Source organism: Chrysochloris asiatica, unplaced genomic scaffold, assembly GCF_000296735.1.
Source record: "Chrysochloris asiatica unplaced genomic scaffold, ChrAsi1.0 scaffold00020, whole genome shotgun sequence".
In the NCBI taxonomy this organism is placed as follows: domain Eukaryota; kingdom Metazoa; phylum Chordata; class Mammalia; order Afrosoricida; family Chrysochloridae; genus Chrysochloris; species Chrysochloris asiatica.
The window spans coordinates 12,843,930-12,857,744 of record NW_006408538.1 but is presented as its reverse complement, the minus strand read 5'-3'; the positions used below and the strand labels follow the sequence as shown (position 1 = coordinate 12,857,744).

The 13,815-nt window shown below is 46.5% G+C and overlaps 1 protein-coding gene and 1 pseudogene across 2 annotated transcripts in view; one reads left to right on the top strand and one right to left on the bottom strand.

Annotated features, from left to right (window-relative positions):
* The window catches only part of HK1 (hexokinase 1), an 89,711-nt gene extending 83,235 nt beyond the window's left edge, over positions 1-6,476 (bottom strand). The window contains exons 1-2 of one of the 2 annotated variants that reach the window (XM_006835845.1): positions 6,465-6,476; positions 3,597-3,745 (exon numbers count right to left, since the gene is read on the bottom strand). In XM_006835845.1, the coding sequence (XP_006835908.1) occupies positions 3,597-3,656 (60 nt within the window). In that variant the 5' untranslated portion in view covers positions 3,657-3,745; positions 6,465-6,476. Of the gene's footprint in view, positions 1-837; positions 983-3,596; positions 3,746-6,464 lie in introns of those variants that run through there. The other variant, XM_006835844.1, reaches the window with a different exon arrangement.
* A 1,213-nt stretch (positions 6,477-7,689) lies between these two features.
* LOC102832956 lies at positions 7,690-9,618 on the top strand (annotated as a pseudogene).
* Positions 9,619-13,815: the final 4,197 nt, after the last annotated feature.

Sequence of the window (13,815 nt, the reverse complement as noted above, 5' to 3'; positions counted from 1 at the left end):
CATGGTTAACAAAACTGGCAGAAAAGAGAGGTATACCTTTAAGGTCTGCCAGTGGATAATATTTCACACTCTACAGGCAGCAACGCCCAACTAAGGGTAGGAAGACACATTCATGTGCAAGCGCACACATATTACCAACATACATGGTAAGGCCGGCATCCCACTCAATTGACTTGAGTCTCCTAGAGCTCACAGAAAGTACGACTAATAGAGCGGTCATGAAGAGGAACAAAAAATTCCATTCACACGTAGAACTCCATACCTGAGGCCTATGAGCAAAGTTTCCAGTGGCCTCGGTGCCCCTCCCGTTCCAGGAAGCCAGGCGGGTCACCTAGTCCTAGGGTAACCGTGCAGCCGCAACTGCTGGGAAAGCCCGGTGACAGCTTCCCCGGGGCCCCCTCCTCCGGGAACCCCAAATAAGGGATGTCTGGCCTCCAGCCACCACCACCCCTGCTGCTCCTTGTTCATCTCCCCAGCATGGGGATCACATCTCCGCCCACCGCACTCGGACACTTCCAAACAAGCCCTGTGGACGGGCCCGTTGGTCCCACGCAGCCACCTCCCCAAAGGCCGGGGGGGTGGGGGCAGCATCTGACATCCACAACCCATTTCAAGGGCACTGCAGCAAGCAGTCCAGCCTCGGGGCTACCCCCTACATACGCACACACACCCATACACTAACAAGGCTGGGAGAATCTAAGAGAGAAACCCTTCGCCAACGCCTGGCAGTCCAACCACATGCAGGCCTGGGGGAGGCTAGGCGCGGGAGGATGGAGGCGGCAGCGAGCGGATGTTGGAATGCAACGCTGCGGCCAGAGAGCCGGAACGAGAGCACACCTTTTTGACTTGGTCATCCTTCAGCTCGGTGAAGTAATAGGCCAGGAGCTGCGCGGCAATCATGTTGGCGGTCTGGGCGCAAGGCGGGTGTCGGTCCTCTTCAAGCTGGGAGAGCTGTGGTCCTCCGGCGGCGGCCCAATGGCTCCTCCTCCTTCCCCCGCGGCTCCTCCCCCAACACTCGGGGCGCGGCAGCAGCTCAGCGCGCACCCTCTCTCCGCGCTCCCGTCCCCCGGAGGCTGATAGTCGCGAGCCAGCCCACCTCCTCCGCGCCCATTGGCTACCGCGCGCCTCTGCAGCACGGGACAGTGGCGTCCGGGCCAGGGAGGGGGGCGCGGTGGGCCGCTCCCTCCTGCGCAGGAAAGGGGGCGGGCGACGCTGCGAAATCCTCCAAAGTCAGGCATCACTACACGTCCCCCACGTAGGGAGTCGGGGCGGGGACACCCGGGGCTGGGAGGCTCTCGCCGGCGCGCACCGTCACGCGTGGTGGCGCCGTGCGAGCCAGCTGGTGAAGCGCAGACTGGGAAAACGGGGAGAAGACGGCACCGCCCTGTTCGTCCGGGACAAGGGCAGGGCAGTAAGGCCTGGCCTCAGAGGGTCGGCTTGGGACCCCGGGGTAGCCTGAAAGCGGCTATCTTTTTCCTGAGTCTCCTACTAGGAGTTCCGGATGGGGAGAAATGGGCGGGGAAAGTTTGCGAGGCCTGCGCCGGCGGAAGCGGCAAGCCGGGAGACAATGCAGTCCTCGCACTCGGTCGCCGCGCTTCGTTTCTCTCGCGGGTTTAGAAACCGACCGGGGCGTGCGCAGGTGGCACATCACTCCCCACCTTACCCTGACAGTGCTGCAGTGACCCTCGCCCAACACAACCTAATCTGACTGACGAATTTGCATTGATAAAGCAAGTGCGAATCCCTTAGCTCCCGCCCCCAGTCACTGGTCTCTGCAGCTCTCCCCGGGTGCGTTTGCGCTGTGTACCGGACTTGGGGCGCTGCCCATGGCCTCCTCCATACCCAAGGTCTCTTCCTCTTGGCCACCTTTGGGATCTGGGGAATCGTTCAGGCGCTCATTCCCCAGGTGCCATCTTTTTTATAGAGCTGTTGGGGGCCCAGGAAGTTTGGGTGAAAAGGATCCCTGGAAAACTTAAGTTTCAAAACAGGGAAGGTGGCTCAGGTGTTCATTTAGCTACAAGAAAGACAGCAAACGGTAAGATTCTCAGGTAATTTCTTCTGTGTGCTGGATTTTACTTCCTTACAAGATGCCATGACGTAAAATACAAAGAAATGGTTATTGCCCAGATTCAACAGGTAAAGAAATGATAGATCCACGAGCTGGTCCTCATCCCTGAAGTTTGCTGTCCTCTCAGTTGTACCCACCTACCTCCCTCAATGGTTAGATTGGGTTAGATCTTGGGATGACATACTGACCCAGGTTCGGTTCCCAGCCACTATAGCTCATGTACGGAGTCCTGGTGTGGCGCTGTGAGCTACTACGTCAGACTGCAAAGTCGGTTGAGCTGCAAGGTCAGCGGTTCAAACTCACCAGCTGCTCCTTGGAAACCCTATGGAGGGTCTCTATGGGTCGGAATCGACTCGATGGCACATGTACAGTCACCACCTATCAGTGAAGGCCTGAATGTTGCTATTATTCTGCACGTTTCAATGGAGCTTCCAGAAGACAAACTAATCAGCCAGTGAAAGTCCTATGGATCATAATGAACCGATCTGCAAAGTCACGGGAATGACACAAGATCAGACAACTTTATATTCCCTTGTACATGTGGGGTCACCATGAGACAGGGGCCAACGTGACAGCAGACAACAATTTTGGATTATTGTCTGGAGAGGCCTCACAAAACGTGGATCTGCCCCGAGATAGTATTATAAACCAAGACCAGGGAGGTTTTCTGGCACCCAACAAGAACCTCCACTACCTGGAAGACCATAAACAGCAAAACTGGGTAAATGAGAACAAGATGGTTGTTCTCCATTGCCATTTGATTTGAGTCCTGGAAGTGTGATTACCAAGCTCACAAGACTGGAACTCCTTGTGGGTTAAGGACCATATTTTGCTCATTGCTCTGTCTCCCCCATCTAGCACAGGGTAGGTTGAATGGGCATAAGTAGATATACCCTTAGGTCATCCACCAGCCAGCACCATCACCAATGCCTCCATTATCTGAGCTGGAACTAGCAAGAAGTATGACCCTGCAAATGGCTAGGCTACTCTGAGTTGTTCCCCCTGCAGGCACGAAAGTGGGCTCTGCTTTCTTTCCCTGACCTTTGAGCAAGGTGATTCCCTCTCTGAAATGCAGTCAGGTCCCAGGTTTTCCTCCCAGTTCCCAGTCGTCATCACCCCATGCCAGAAATATTACAAGAAGCTTCTAGCTGTCCTTCCGAGTCCTGGCGTCCTGCCACCAGGCCATTCTGAGTACCAGGCCACATTAATCATGCTAAAAAGCATCCTAATCACATCACTGCCCTGCCCAAAATCCCTCCATGGCCCCTTCCCTCCCAAGGGAGCCAATTTAAACCTTTCTGCCCGTTTTCTGAGGCTATCGGTAACCTGACACCACTCTTAGCCACTTATCTCTTCCTCCTGGCCATTGGTCACCGGAAGGCCACTTCCCCCACTGTCTGTAGCCTCTGCCTGTATTTCCTTGCTTGGCCTACCTTCTCCTCTCACTTCCATCTGATCAATTACTCCTTCACAAAAAGCCTGGCTAACCTGCCTTCCCCATCAGCCTCCCCTGACCACAGATACTCACCCCAGTCTCCCAGGCATCTGCACCTCCACAGGGCAAACTCAAACTGTGCTCAGAGTCCATTGAGGTCTAGACAAATCCTTTTCTCCATAGACGAGGAACCTGAGATCCAGCAGGTGAGCCATGGTGCCCAAGTCAGGTTGATGTTGAGTCTGGAGCTGGGACTCAAACCCAGTGCTGATGCCCTGCCGGCACTCTGTCCATTCTTCCCCACCACCTCGTGGCAGCCGGGGCCTCAGATAAGGTAACACTGAGTCATGCCAGCCTGCCTGATACTGTTTAATGTCTTCTGGGGGGCTAGTTTTATCTACCCCAATCAGACAGAGCTTCCTGAAGGCAGAGCCCGTACTGTACTCTGTGTGCCCTGCTGGGCTCAGAGCTGAGACTGTGTTCCCTCCTTGTCATACTGATTATCGTTACATACGTTTTTTTAGTTTGGGGAGGCCTCATTTTGCTGTCACATAGCTCTTAAAAACCAAACCATGGGTACCAGAGTAGAATTGTACTTAATAGCTTTCAGTGGCAGTAATCTTACTGAGGAGTCCTGGTATGGCGCTGCAGGTTAATGTGCTGGGCTACAATGTCAGTTTTAACCGCAAAGTCGGCAGTTCACGCTCACCAGTCACTCTTCAGAAACCCTATATGAGGTCGCTCTGAGTCGAAACCAACTTGACAGAACTTAACAACAACAACAACCTTACTGAAAGGGAGGCCTGGTGTGATAAAGCACAGGACCAAAAGGTTGGTTTGAACTACAAGGTTGACGGTTCAAACTCAACAGTTGCTCCTTGGAAGCCCTATATAGGGTTGCTATGGGTCGGAACCAACTTGATGGCATTTAACACAACACACATAACTTTACTGAAGTAAATCTCCAGACCTTTCTTTCACGGCACCCCTAGCTGGATTCAAACCACCAACCTTGCAATTAGTAGCGGAGCACAAACCATATGTATCAACCAGAGATCTCAAATAGCTCTTTGTTGTTAAGTGCTGTCAAGTCCGTTCCAACTCATAGCAACCCTGTACAGGGTTTCCAAGGAGTGGCTGGTGAGTTTGAATTATTGGGCTAAGTCTCCCTGCTAATTGCTCCCTGGGCAGGAAGAATGGCAAAGACCTCTACCTTACTCTCTCTTCCACAGTTCTCTTTCCCTTCTCTCTCCAAGGCAGGAGGGATTTTCCTGAAATCTTGACTTTCTCTCTGTTCACTGACTCTGGTTTCTGCTATGCAGGTTGAGGCAGAGGTCCCACAGCAGGTTCCGTGGGCTTCAGCTAAGTCAGGATGTGCCAGTTGCCAGCTGAGCCAGGACACTAGGAATGTCACTTCAGAAAGGATCACCAGTGATCAAAGCTGTGTACCCTGGCAAAGGAGTGCACAATCCTAGCACCAGTACTGTTTGCATAATGCTTGACACTGTGCCGAGAGGTTTCTCATTTATTGCCTCATTTCTCCTGATAACAGCCCTGTGAGGCTCGAAGGACAAATACCATTATCCCCACTTAATCAGTGAGGATGTAGAAGTTCTAGAGCTTGTTGAAAGCCTCAAAGAGAAAGAAAAAGAAAGGGGGAAATGAAGTCCAGCACCCAAGCCACTGTGATGTCTTGCAGTCCTCCTGATGCAGCTTGGGACCAAAGAGAAGCACCAGGCAGGGACCCTGACCCTGGCCTGCTACTAGTTAAGACGAGTGGTCTTCAACCTGGCTGCACAAAAGAAACACATGTTGTTGTTAAGTACCACTGACTCATTTCCAGCTCTTAGCAACCCTGAATAGGGTTTCTGTGAAACAGCTGCTGGGTTTGAACCACCAACCCTGGAGTACACAGTCTGTTGCTGTTGTTAGTCACAGTCAAGTGGACTGGCTCATGGCAACCAGAAAGCTGGGGCCTTTCAGAAGCGGATGGCCACACCTGTCTTCAGAAGGCCCTCTGGGTGGCTTAGTTCACCAGTCTTTTGGCTACTAGTCTAATGTTTGACCATTTGTACCACCCAGGAACTCCCATCTAAACATTTCTTTCAAATCCCCAGGTGAGTCTCAGATGCTACCAGGAATGAGAACCACTGGTTTACACCAGTGTTCCAAAGGAACATCTGCAGGAAATTTCTGAAATGAATGGACTCTTGAAACGCCTCTCTTGGACTATGCTGAGGACGGTTCATCCAGGGTGTTAGTGGCTCTGCAGGTCGGGAACACCTGGGATGAAAGTAATTTGTGACTTTCGAGTAGGCTTTGCAGACAGTTCTGTGGCCAGGCTTCTGAGGAGCAGGCATAGACTTCATAGCTTCTCCTTCCCCAGCAGCTAGAGTTACACAGAAAACTCCCACTCCCGAGGCCATCTTTCTTCTATCATTTGCAACAAGCAGCATCTGCCTTCTAGCAACATCATAACAGGTTATCAACTGGCAACCTCCAGGCTAAAACACAGCCTTGCTGTTTATTTGTCCTGGTGGTATTGTAGGTTAAGCCTTGGGCTATGTCAGTTTAAACCCATCAGCTGCTCCAAGGGAGAAAGGTGAGGCTGTTTGCTCCCACAAACATGTACAGTCGTGACTATATTGGGTCGCTGTGAGTCCGAATTGAGTTTGGTTTGCTTGTTTTATTTATATGAGTCCACATTTTAAGGTTAGGGAATTCCACTTTAAAATCCTGCTTTCTCACATCTAAGGTCTGACCACGTAAGACCTACTTAACAAAATTCAGCTAGAGCTGGGCAGAGGCCACCTTCTTTGGACTGACTCCAATGCTCCACCCTGCCCCAGGCCCACCCAGCCCACCTACTCCACTGATTACAGTGCTGAGTGGTCCCTGGAGGCATTTCCTTGTCCATTTCTGTAATTGGAGTTTACTGGTAGGTGAAAAACAACTCCCTACTGTTGAGCCAGGAGTCCTGGTGTGGCGCTGTGGGTTATTGCGCCAGACTGCAAAGCCGGTTGAACTGCAAGGTCAGCAGTTCAAGCTTACCAGTTGCTCCTTGTAAACCATATACAGGGTCGCTATGGGTCGGAATCAACTCAATGCAACTTAACAACAGTGACTGTTGAGCCAATTCCAACTCATAATGACCCTACAGGCAGAGTAGAACTGTCTGTTCCCTGGGATTTCCGAGGCTGTAAATCTTTATGGGAGCAGATAACCTCATCTTTCTCCTGCAGAGGGGCTGCTGGATTTGAACTGTCAACTTGAGGTTAGCAGCCTAACACTTAACCCAGTCCAGTGCTTATTAACCTACTTTGCTACCAGGGCTCCTTCACAGGCCCAAAGCCTATGGGATTGGGTGAGAAAAGAGAGGCACATCGGATGCAACATTGAAATCTTACCCCCTAGCCTCCTCTTTTGCCTCACCCTAGTCTCAGCCCCTTGGTTAACTTTGACTTGGAGAGGATCAGACCCCTTTCCTTTAGGGATGGCAGTTCCTCAGCACTGAAGGAAAGTGCTGACTATAGGAGTCAAGGAGTCCTGATGTGGTGCTGTGGGTTAATGCACCAGACTACAAAGCCCTTTGAACTGCAAGGTCCGTGGGTCAAGCTCACCAGCCACTCCTCAGAAATCCTATACAGGGTCACTATGGGCCGGAACCTACTCGATGGCACTTAACAACAACAACAACAACAACATAGGAATCAAGGAGTCCTGGTGGGGTGCTGTGAGTTAGTGCTCTGGACTGTAAGGTTGGTTTCAATGGCAAGTTGGTGGTTCAAGCTCACCAGCTGCTCCTTGGAAACCCTATACAGGGTGACTATGGGTCTGAAAGACTAGATGACACTTCACAACAACAGTGGGAGTCAAGAAAAACCAAGTCACTCACCCTGTTACCTCCAGGGCATCCCATCCTAATTCCTGAAGAGGAAGTGTTAACTGCCCTGCTAAAGCCTTCCAGGAAGCTTCAGACCTGCTTTATCTCAAGCAGGCTCCTTCCACGAAGGAAGCAGTATCTTACGGGGCCAGAGCAATCTCAAATCACCTTGCCTGTCACCCTGCTGTGGAGTCGGCTTCCTGGAATAGTTCTCTCCAGTGCCAGCACTCACCCGCCTTTACAGGGCCAACGAAAGGTCCCCAATCCTGCCACCAATTAATCAGCACCCAAATATTGAGGGAAATGGCTCACAAAGGCCAAGTCAGCACCTAGGAATGGTTCCTTTTGTTGTTAAGTGCCGTCGAGTCGGTTCCAACTCATAGGGTTTTCGAGAAGCAACTGGTGAGCTTAAACGGCCAACCTTGCAGTTCAAACCTACCTTGCCGTCCAGCCCATTAACCCACAGCACCACACTAGCACTCTAGAAAGTGTTCCTAGGCTGTGGGGTTTTCTAGGCTAGCAAAATTAACCATACAAACAAGCAAAAATTGGGAACTGTTTATTTTGCTCAGAAAGGATATTTTAAATAATTACAATTTCCAGGATCCTAAGTTCAAACCCACCCAGAGGCATATCAGAAGACAGACTTGTGGATCTATTTCTGAAAGATCAGAGCCAAGAATCCCCTATGGAGCTGTTCTACTTTGCACACACCTGGGCTCCATGAGTTGGAATCAACTCCCGGCAACTCCCGATAACAGCATCACCATAACTAAGATCACTGGGTCATGGCTCACCAGTGGTCCAAGTGCCAGGGATGTAGAATAACGTAGCTGATCCAGAAGAACTGGGCACAAAATTCAGAGCACATTGGGAAAGGTCCCATTGGAGAAGTTTCCAAAAGAATTGATAACCATACCCAGCAAATGGTTGCTATTAAAATCATAGACACTGAGGAAACCAAAGATGAGGTTGAAGACATTTAGCAAGAAATAACTGTTTTGAGTCAGTGTGACAGGTCATATGTGAAAAAATACTAAGGATCATATTTAAAGGGTTCAAAGTTATAAATAATAATGAAATGCCTGAGTGGTGGCTCGGCACCAGATCTTCTAAGAACTGGTCCATTTGATGAGTTGCTGATTGTTACCACGCTAAAAAGAAGCTCTGCTAACATAGTGGTTACAAGTCAGACTGCTATCCTCAAGGTCAGCAGTTCGAAACTACCAGGTGTTCTACAGAAGAAAGATGAGGCTTTACAGCCTCAGATTTACAGCCTCAGAAACCCTCTTCAGGGTCGCTGAGTTGGAACCAACTCCACAACTCCACGGCACACCGCCACCACCACCACCACCACCACCAGTGCTAAGGGAAATTTTGAAAGATCTGGCCTATCTACATTCAGAAAAGAGAATTCACCAGGACATAAGAGCTGCCAATGTCTTGCTTTCAGAACAAGGAGAGGTTAAACTTGCTGACTTCGGAGTTGCTTGCTAGCTGACAGATATACAGATTATAAGAAATGCCTTTGTAGGAACACCATTTTGGATGGCTCCTGGTTGTTCAACAGTCAGCGTATGATTCAAATCTGACATTTGGTCACTGGGGATTACCGCCATTGAACTAGCCAAGGGAGAGCCACCTAACTCCAACGTGCATCCAATGAGAGTTCTGTGTTTTATTCTAAAGAACAACCCACCAACTCTTGTTGGAGAATTTACTAAATTCCTTAAGGAGTTTATTGATTCTTACTTTAACAAAGATCCCTCTTTTCATCCTATGGATAAAGAACTGAAACACAAATTCATTGTAAAAAAGTCAAAGAAAACTTCTTCTTTGACTGAAGATATCTATCGATTTAAGAGATAGAACACAGAAGGGCACAGTGATGATGAATCCCACCAGCAGGGAAAACAGTACTTACCTTGAATGGAGCTTTATTTTACTACAATGTGGAAGAAACCTGAACCAATGAAACTACAGAAGGGGCAGAGCAAGATTTGTGCAAACCCTGAGTTGTTTGTCCATGATAATCACACCTGCATTTGCCGAGTCTCAACAGCAGGATGAGAACAATGCAAGCACAAATCAAGCAATAGAAGTACTTGAGAAAAGCATTGCTGTGGCTGAAGCTGCCTGTCCCAACATCACAGGTAGTTAGTGAAGAAATTGACTGAAAATTTTCAAAAGTGTTCAGCAAGTGAATCCTCCCAAAAAACATCATATCATTGACCTGTGTTTCATATCACCAAAGCTACTTCAAGTTTAACAATGCTGAACTCAATTGATGACTGAAGATTTAGAAACACTGTTTTGTGATGGTGTTTATCATTTCATATTTTGAAGCAATTCTTTTGTAAGGAGTAATTTGTAATACTATCACTTCATCTGTAGTCTAATAAATGCTGATATCCAGTTTTGCTTTTAAGTATTATTATAACTTAAGTTTCTAGGATGAATACCTTTCATATTTTCATCTTTAGTTAGCTGTACACGCATGAAACATACAGGTCTTTCAAAGTCATCCTAAATTCAACTTTATAAATCACCAAACATCAAACACTTACTTGTTTTATGTAATCATATTCTAAACATGACTGTTGGTAGAAATAAGTCCTATCTACTTAAAACAGATGGTTTTAATAAGTCCTCAGAAATGAAACCTGGGAAAGAAGAATTCTCCTACCAAGTTGGCACCATGCTCTGGGCAGCTCAATGACTAACACATTTGTAAGCCTTGTTTTTGAGACCTTTGCAGGCAACATCTAGCAAATACAGGTATTTCTTGGTATGTAGCATTTCTCTCTGCTTTTAAAAGAGGCAATTTACCCTTGTTTAACATGGTTGGAAGTTTAAAGCAATGTCATTTAGCTCAGGATGGGTGTTTGGTAATACTGGACAAATTAGTGTGGCTTCGTTTTTAAATATCCAACTAAAACGGCATAATATATGCTTGGATTTGGAGAGCTTAAAAAAGCTGATATGAATATAATTTACACCAGCATATTTGTCATCGTAGTAAACGGTTCTATGAAATATTTATATGTTTTGTTCTTCATTACTAACAATGCATAAGTATAATTTCCTTTTGAAAAGGTATTTAAATGAGTATTTTCTAGTTCATATGAAAATCAATGTGTGATGAGTTCTATCTATTTAAAAGCAAGTTAGACTGTACAGTTCATTTTCAGTTATATTTATGGTACTTTTCAGTGGGTAATATCTTTTTCTTTTAAGCCTAGTATATGGCGGTGGTGGTTATGTGCTGTGGAGTCGGTTCCGACTCATAGCGACCCTGTACAGGGTTTCCGAGGCTGTAAATCTTTAAGGGAGCAGAAAGCCTCATCTTTCTTCCATGGAACAGCTGGTAGTTTCGAACTGCTGACCTTGCATTTCACAGCCCGATTTGTAAAGCCCACAGCAGCACACCAGGACTCTCTCAATACATAAGTTTTGAGTTGGGGCTATATTTTAGTAGGTGTAGAATTATTGATATTAATTAGTTTTCATAGTTATTTTTTTAGTATTTGGATCTGTACAATTTAGACTTTGCACATAAGTTTGTTTTGGGGTTTTTTTTTCAGCTGAATCATTGCCAAATGTTAGAACGAAATGGTCTTCAAGTAAAGAACACAGTTTTTCATCAAAGTGGCCATTACATTCTCTTTCTTTAAAATAATACAAATACTTGAGAAAGATATCGTGATGTCATATAACCATAAAAAAATTTTCATTGGTGCCTATATTATAATAATCATTTTAACACATTATATATTGAAGTAATCATTCAGTTCAAACTTTCACCTGCTATGTAACTGAAACTTGGTTACAATTTATAATCTGTGTAAGTCTGAAAATAAATTTGTAACAAACATTGTCGTTTCAATGAATATTTTTGTAAAAGTAAAAGCAACACATTTCTAAATTGATTCATTGAAACTTTAGGACACAACCGCAACACAGGGTCAAACTGTATGGTTTATTGTCCATTTGAGTTACTAGTCCTGTAAACTGTTTGAGGGTGAAGCATACTCCAGTGTTTTTGGGGTTTAAAAAATAAATATTTAAATTTAAAAAAAAAAGATCACTGGGTTGTATGTTTAAGGAGCTCTGGTAGCATAGTGGTTACTAATTAGGCTGCGAACCGCAAGGTCAGCAGTTCGAAACTACCAGCTGCTCTGTGGGAGAAAGATGAGGCTTTCTGCTCCTGTAAAGATTTACAGCCTTGGAAACCCTGTACAGGGTCGCTATGAGTCGGAACCCACTCTACAGCACATAAGCACCACCACTAACCTAAAGATTGGTGGTTCAACCCATCCAGTGGCACTTGGGAAGAAAGCTGTCAGGAATTGGAATTAACTCAGTGGCAACAGGTTTGGGTTTGGTTTTAGTATCACTATAATTTCCTGAAGGGCAAGATGTTTTAACCTAGAAAAGTAAAAAGGACATATTCTCAAAATAATAGACACTTTTAAAAATTATATATCGCTGTATACAGTTCCTACGCACTGTAGGATAAGTACTGGACTACTAACACAAGGTCAGCAGTTTGAACCCACCAGCCACTCCTAGAAACCCTATACAGTATCACTATGAATCAGAACTAACTCGACGTCACTTAGCAACAACAACATAGCTATATAACAGCTACAGTTAGACTTACTAGATACAAGGTATTGTGCTCAATTCTTTACTTCTATTTTTTTCCTTTGATCCTCAAAACAATCCAATGAGGTCCTTACTAGGAATATCCCTATTTTAGAGATGAGGAAATTGAGTCATGGGAGGTCTACCTGGTTGCTGTATAAAAAAGCTAGGATCTGAATCTAAGCAGTCTTGATCTCCAGTGTACCAACGAGAGGACATAGTCCTTTGACCATACTGTGCTTGCTTTTCTTGAACCCACATCCAGTGAGACCTGAGTCTCAGAGAAGTCCAAGGTTCTGCACTGGGAAGCCTGTCCCCTAGGAGAACTGAGTGATTCTAAAGCATAGCAAGTGGGTCCTAGCATTGAGGAGTCCCCTCATGGAGTGACATTCTTCAGCCCATCAGAGTCCCTGGGGGGCATAAAGAGCTATGCACTCAACTACTAGCTGAAAGGTTGGTGATTCTAACCCACCGAGAAGTGCCTCCGAAGAACGGATTGGCAATCTGCTTCCAAAAGGTCACAGTCACAAAACTCTGTGGAGCACAATTCTGCTGTGCGGTACACAGACTCGCTAAGAGTTGGAATCAACTTAATAGCAGCTGGGTGGTGGTGGTTTTCCTCAAACCAAGCAGTGGGGCAACCCCAAATAACTGGAGGCATTATAAGGGGTATGGAAACTGTTGACTTTCCAAGTTTGGGGTGAGGTGGGGGTGGGAAGAAGCATTTGGCTTCGATTAATCCCACTGAGCTGGCTGGCTGAATATGCCCTTCTCTCCCTGTCTGTTGCCGGTCCATTCTGATATATCCTTCCCAAGGAATCATTCCTACCAAGATCCCCAACCCTAACCTCTCTCCTCAGCTTCAGATTTCTATTTCTAACTACTGGACCACAAGGTCAATTTGAACCACAAGGTTAGAGGTTCAAACTCACCAGCTGCTCCTTGGAGGGTTGTACAGAATCACTATGAGGCAGAACCAACTCAAAGGCACTTAACAACAGCAATGAACATCAATTCCGTGTGTTTCCCATAAAAGTCACTGTCTTCTTTTTAAATTTCTACTTCTTCTGGACATACCTTGTCATTTATCCACTCAGCAGATATTTGTGAAGCAGTTAATCAGCCCCAGCATGTCTCTGGACACTAGAAATGATGGTAGTGAACAAAATAGAGTCCCTGCCCACATTTTCAAAGGAAGAGATGGACAATAAGCAAGTAACCAATTAAGGATACATTAATTAGGTCAGGTGCTTTGAGGAAAAATAAAGCAAAGTGTAGCCAACACAGCTATATTTCCTGATATCCAGTGCCCCTTTGTTTTAACAAACATTCCAATGTTTAGCTGAACTCGGGTCCCACAGAAGGAACACTATATTTCCCAGCCTCCACTGCAGTTGGCTGTGGCCATGTGACCAAGTTCTGCCCAAAAGAGATGCAAATGAGAGTATCTTGTGATAGTTTCCAGGAGCTTTCATTAAGAGACATCTGTTGTACATCTTCTGTAATTCCTTCTTCCTTCTGGTCAAAATACAGACATGCTAACTGCAGAGCCAGCAGCCATCTTGGATGATGAGGTAACCATGGGAATGAACAAACCAACTAATAAAATAGAAGAAGCCCCCAAGGTACCCATATCCCCCCAAAACTGACTACCTCCAGATTATTGGAATGAGAGAAAAACAAAATTCCAGTGTGCTTATCCAATTGCTATTCAGGGGTTTTCTGTTAACTGCCTGCCAAATCTAATCCTAACTGATACAGAGGTTTAGCAGAGGGTTTGTT